This window comes from Palaemon carinicauda, chromosome 34, assembly GCF_036898095.1.
Source record: "Palaemon carinicauda isolate YSFRI2023 chromosome 34, ASM3689809v2, whole genome shotgun sequence".
Classification (NCBI taxonomy): Eukaryota; Metazoa; Arthropoda; class Malacostraca; order Decapoda; family Palaemonidae; genus Palaemon; species Palaemon carinicauda.
In genome coordinates, this window is record NC_090758.1 from 30,609,869 (window position 1) to 30,614,868 (window position 5,000).

General features: G+C 33.0%; 1 protein-coding gene across 1 annotated transcript in view; it reads left to right on the forward strand.

Annotated features, from left to right (window-relative positions):
- The window catches only part of LOC137626599 (uncharacterized), a 9,886-nt gene extending 8,795 nt beyond the window's left edge, over nt 1-1,091 (forward strand). Inside the window, exon 5 of the mRNA XM_068357623.1 lies at nt 1-1,091. This exon is cut by the window's left edge and continues 79 nt beyond it. Within this exon, the coding sequence (XP_068213724.1) occupies nt 1-512 (512 nt within the window). The 3' untranslated portion in view covers nt 513-1,091.
- The last annotated feature ends 3,909 nt before the right edge of the window (nt 1,092-5,000 follow it).

Consider the following 5,000-nt stretch of genomic DNA (forward strand, 5'->3'; position numbering starts at 1 on the left):
TCGTGACCGTTACCTCCCCTCCTGAGTACATCACCACTACGCAGTACAATCACGTCACCACTTCAATCTACGAAGCTGCTAGGCCACCCGCTGTCGTGGGGCCCATCACGGTAACGCAGCAGGTCAAGGAGTACATTCCTACAGTCTCCACTTACAAGAAGTTGCTCGTCTCGACAGCCTATGAGCCAGTGCCTGTGATCCAAACAGTGTACAAAACTCAATACGTCACAGATACAGCTTACCATACACAATATGTCACCAAAACAGAGTACATACAGAAGACCCATGTGATTACCGAGTATGTCACAGTCCAGCCGCAGTGTGGTGTACAGTATGGCTATGTGGCAACCGATCCATTGCTTTCTCTTTCTCCAGCACTGCAGCATGTGGGTGATCAGGCTGCATTTGTGGCAACAAGTCCTCAAATTTTTAGCTCCCCTAATGTCATAAAGCACCAGTATGGAGCTGGGAAAGAGCTCTTATATGGGGTTGGGCCAACATATCAGGCGTAAGCCTTAAAATTGGACAAGATTTAAATCAGTGTAGCCTTTAGGGATCTTTATGATTAGAGGGTAATCTACCAATAATTAATAAGGATTATGGTGGGAAAGTTTTGACGAGTACCATCTAGGAAAGAGTTTTTACTGAAACAATCTTAGTGATGGATATGTGCCACCATTTACTTGAAGAATATCAACATCTATAAAAGGATTAAGACACTGCTTTGATAAATCAAAGTAATGCTATGATCCAATAAGAATGAAAAGATCTTCAAAAACTGCTTTGACAAAGTTTATACTATAATCTGCCCTGCAATTAGTTTTAATATTCTTAGTAATAGATTCATAAATGCTCATAATAGAGAAAGTAAATTGAATAGTCATCACTTATACTTCCATATCAGTGAATTTTCAGTTAGATTTAAAGAGTCAATAAGTAAAACAAATGGCAGAAGTAGCTATATAGTTCCATCAGGTTATTGGTGGACCATTAAATAAAGGAAGGCAGGTCATTTGAAGTATTATGATTACCCATATTATTAATAGTTTTCTGTTTTGTTTTTTTCGTCATAATTTCCTAGTCATATTGACTTGTTAGTCATCCTTTTTTTCTCCTACTTTTATTTCTTAGTTCAGTGACAAAGACATAATTCTCATTTTGGGAAACTTTAACTCTGACACTTTACTTTTGTCAGTGCCAAATATTAATATCTTTTAAGGTAAACCTGCTTTTGCCAATGGTGGAAGACTTTGTAAAGGAAACACAGCATAGGCCATAATAATAATATGGTTATTATGAAACCATTCTGTGCAGTGTACATTTACAATTTCTAACCATTAAAGCTATTCTTGCCATTGGAGAAGGAAGGATTTTTAAGCAGGGGATAAAGATAGTTCTTTGATATAAATTTTTTCTTCTGTGATTTTCCAATTTTTTCAGTTTGTTTTTATATGTGTAGTATTATGAAAAGATTTTTCTATCTATCTATCTATCTATCTATCTATATATATATATATATATATATATATATATATATATATATATATATATATATATATGTGTGTGTGTGTGTGTGTGTGTGTCTGTGTGTGTATGTGAGTGCTTGAATCAAAAGCATTTAGATATAAAAGTTTGTGAATGAATGCCTTTTTTTCAAATCTTTATATAGCAAATCTAAAAGCAATGAGAATATATTAATCATTGCTATTTTACTTTGAAACTTACCACTTTTTGCCTTGTGTAAAATATGTTTTTTAATAAAGTATCATGATATTAGTTTGAATTTTTCATTCAATCCTTTGTTAAAAGGACTATATAAACAAAGATAGTGATATTATTATTATTATTATTATTATTATTATTATTATTATTATTATTATTATTATTATTATTATTATTATCATTATTAATTATACCTAATCTACGCAAACAACCATACGACAACATCTTCCACAAAGCCGTAGCTTCAATACGACTTCACACCTGGAGACTATCGAGCATCTCCTTTCTGAGAGAGTTATGGGGTCCTTTCACTGGCCAGACAGTACTATATTGGACCTTTCTCTCTGGTTATGGTTCTCTCCCTTTGCCTACACAGACACCGAATAGTCTGGCCTACTCTTTACAGATTCTCCTCTGTCCTCATACACCTGACAATGCTGAGATTACACAACAATTCTTCTCCCAAGGGGTTAACTACTAAACTGTAAATGTTCAGTGGCCACTTTCCTCTTGGTAAGGGTAGAAAAGGCTCTTTAGCTATGGTAAGCAGCTCTTCTAGGAGAGGGACACTCCAAAATCAAACTATTGTTCTCTAGTCTTGGGTAGTGCCATAGCCTCTGTACCATGGTGTTCCACTGTCTGGGGTTAGATTTCTCTTGCTTGATGGTACATTCGGGCACACTGTTCTATCTAGTTTCTCTTCCTCGTGTTTTGTTAAATATTTTATCGTTTATATAGGAACTATTTATTTCAAAGTTTTTGCTGTTCTTAAAATATTCTATTTTTCCTTGTTTCCTTTCCTCAATGGGCTATTTTCCCTGTTGGAGCCTCTGGGCTTATAGCATCCTGCTTTTCCAACTAGGGTTGTGGCTTAGCATTTAATAATAATAATGATAATAATACATCACAAGGGCTCCAACAAGGAAAAATAGCCCAGTGGGGAAAGGAAATACGGAAATAGATCAACTATAAGAGTAATAATGAACAATTAAAATAAAATGTTTTAAAAACTGTAACAACATTAAAATAGTTCTTGCATATATAAACTATAAAAAGACTTACGTCAGCCCATCCAACATGAAAGAATTTGCTGCAAGTTGGAACTTTTGGAGTTCTACCGATTCAACTACCCGATTAGGAAGATCATTCCACAACTTAGTCACAACTAGAATAAAACTTCTAGAATACTCTGTAATACTGATCACCATGATGGAGAAGGCCTGACTATTAGAGTTAACTGTAAACCTAGTATTACGAACAGTATAGTACTGTCCGGGAAAATAGGAATGTAAAGGATGTCCGAATTATGACATTTTTTTATGCAACATGCGCAACGACCTCACTGAACGACGGCGACAGAGGTTAATATCTAGATCAGGTGTAAGAATTTAATATATTTTAATTTCTTGTAACATATTAAGATGAGAATCAGCTGCTGGAGACCACACAGGAGAATAATAGGATACTCGAAACACTGTACATTGTAAGAATTGGAACACTTCTCCAGAATAGATTGATCACCGATAATATACAATTTTTTTTTGTGCAATATAAAAATACACAGACTTAATGTGTTTCTCAAAAGTAAATTTGCTGTCGAGAATCACAGCTAGTATTTCAAAAGAATCATATATAGTTAAAGAAACATTTTTAATGCTGAGAACCAGAGGTTGAGGAACAACTGTCCTTGAATGACTTACAATCATACTTTGACTTTTGTTAGGATTCAACTTCATACCCCATAATTCTTGCACCATGTACTAATTTTAGTTAGATCTCTATCAAGGGATTCAGCTACCCCAGATCTACATTCAGGGGATGGAATTGATGCATATGCAACGAACTTGCTTTCTGGGCAAAACTACATGTCATGTGTATATAGTCTGAAAAGTAAGGGGCCAAGATCACTACCCTGAGGAACACCAGATATCAGCTTCCTATACTCACTCTGGTATAACATTATAATGATATTTATTATACCCGGACTCAAATCAACACAACAGTGAAAAAGTTTCTCATTATGATTTGAATTAAGATTTATAGCAACGCGTAAACAGCGTTAAAAAGGTTATATCTTACAAACACCAAATACACATGTTAAAGAATAAGGTTGACTATTGGCTGTTAGGTGCCTTTACACCATTAAGTTTTTTATGAATATTTTATATTTGTATGCATTTAAAGTAATTTTAAGGAATAGCTACTACCACTAAAGACTTAAGGGGTCTCTTCACTGGCCAGATGGTACTACATTGGATCCTCCTCTCTGGTTACAGTTCATTTTCCCTTTGCTTATACAAATCCACACTGAATAGTCCTGCCTATTCTTTATATATTCTCCTCTGTCCTCATACACCTGACAACACGGATTACCAAACAACTCTTCTTCACCAAAGGGGTTACTGGACTATTTATTCAGTGACCACTTTCCTCTTGGTAAGGGTAGAAGGGACTCTTTAGCTATGGTAAGCAGCCCTTCAGTCTTGGGTAGTGCCATGAACTCTGTATCATGGTCTTCCACTGTCTTGGGTTAGATTTCTCTTGCTTGAGGGTACACTCGAGCACTCTATTCTATCTTATTTCTCTTCCTCTTGTTTTGTTAAAGGTTGTCTATTTTATATATGAGATATTTATTTTAATGTTGTTACTCCTCCTAAAATATTCTATTTTTCATGTTTCCTTTCCTCACAGGGCTATTTTCCCTGTTGGAGCCTCTGGGCTTATAGCATCCTGCTTTTCCAATTAGAGATGTAGCTTAGCCAGTAATAATAATAATAATGATAATAATAATAATAAGAATAATAATAATAAATAATAATAATAATAATATATTGTATGCCCAAAATATATAGAAATATATATAGAGTATATTTTTTCTTTCAACAACATAAGTGATGTGCTTAAGTAGTAGTTGTCAATAATATTATCATTCTCAGTTGTAAACGGTTTCATGGTTAAAACCAATGATGGTCGACATATCAAAAAATGTTTAGTATAGACAGTAAAGATAATTAATTTATATGTATACATATACATATATATATACATATATATATATATATATATATATATATATATATATATATATATATATATATATATATGTTTATACATATATATACATACATATATATATATATATATATATATATATATATATATATATATATATATTTTATATATATATATATATATATATATATATATATATATATATATATATATATATATATATATATATCAGCCAAAAGAACAACAACAATTTCAGCAATTTTTAG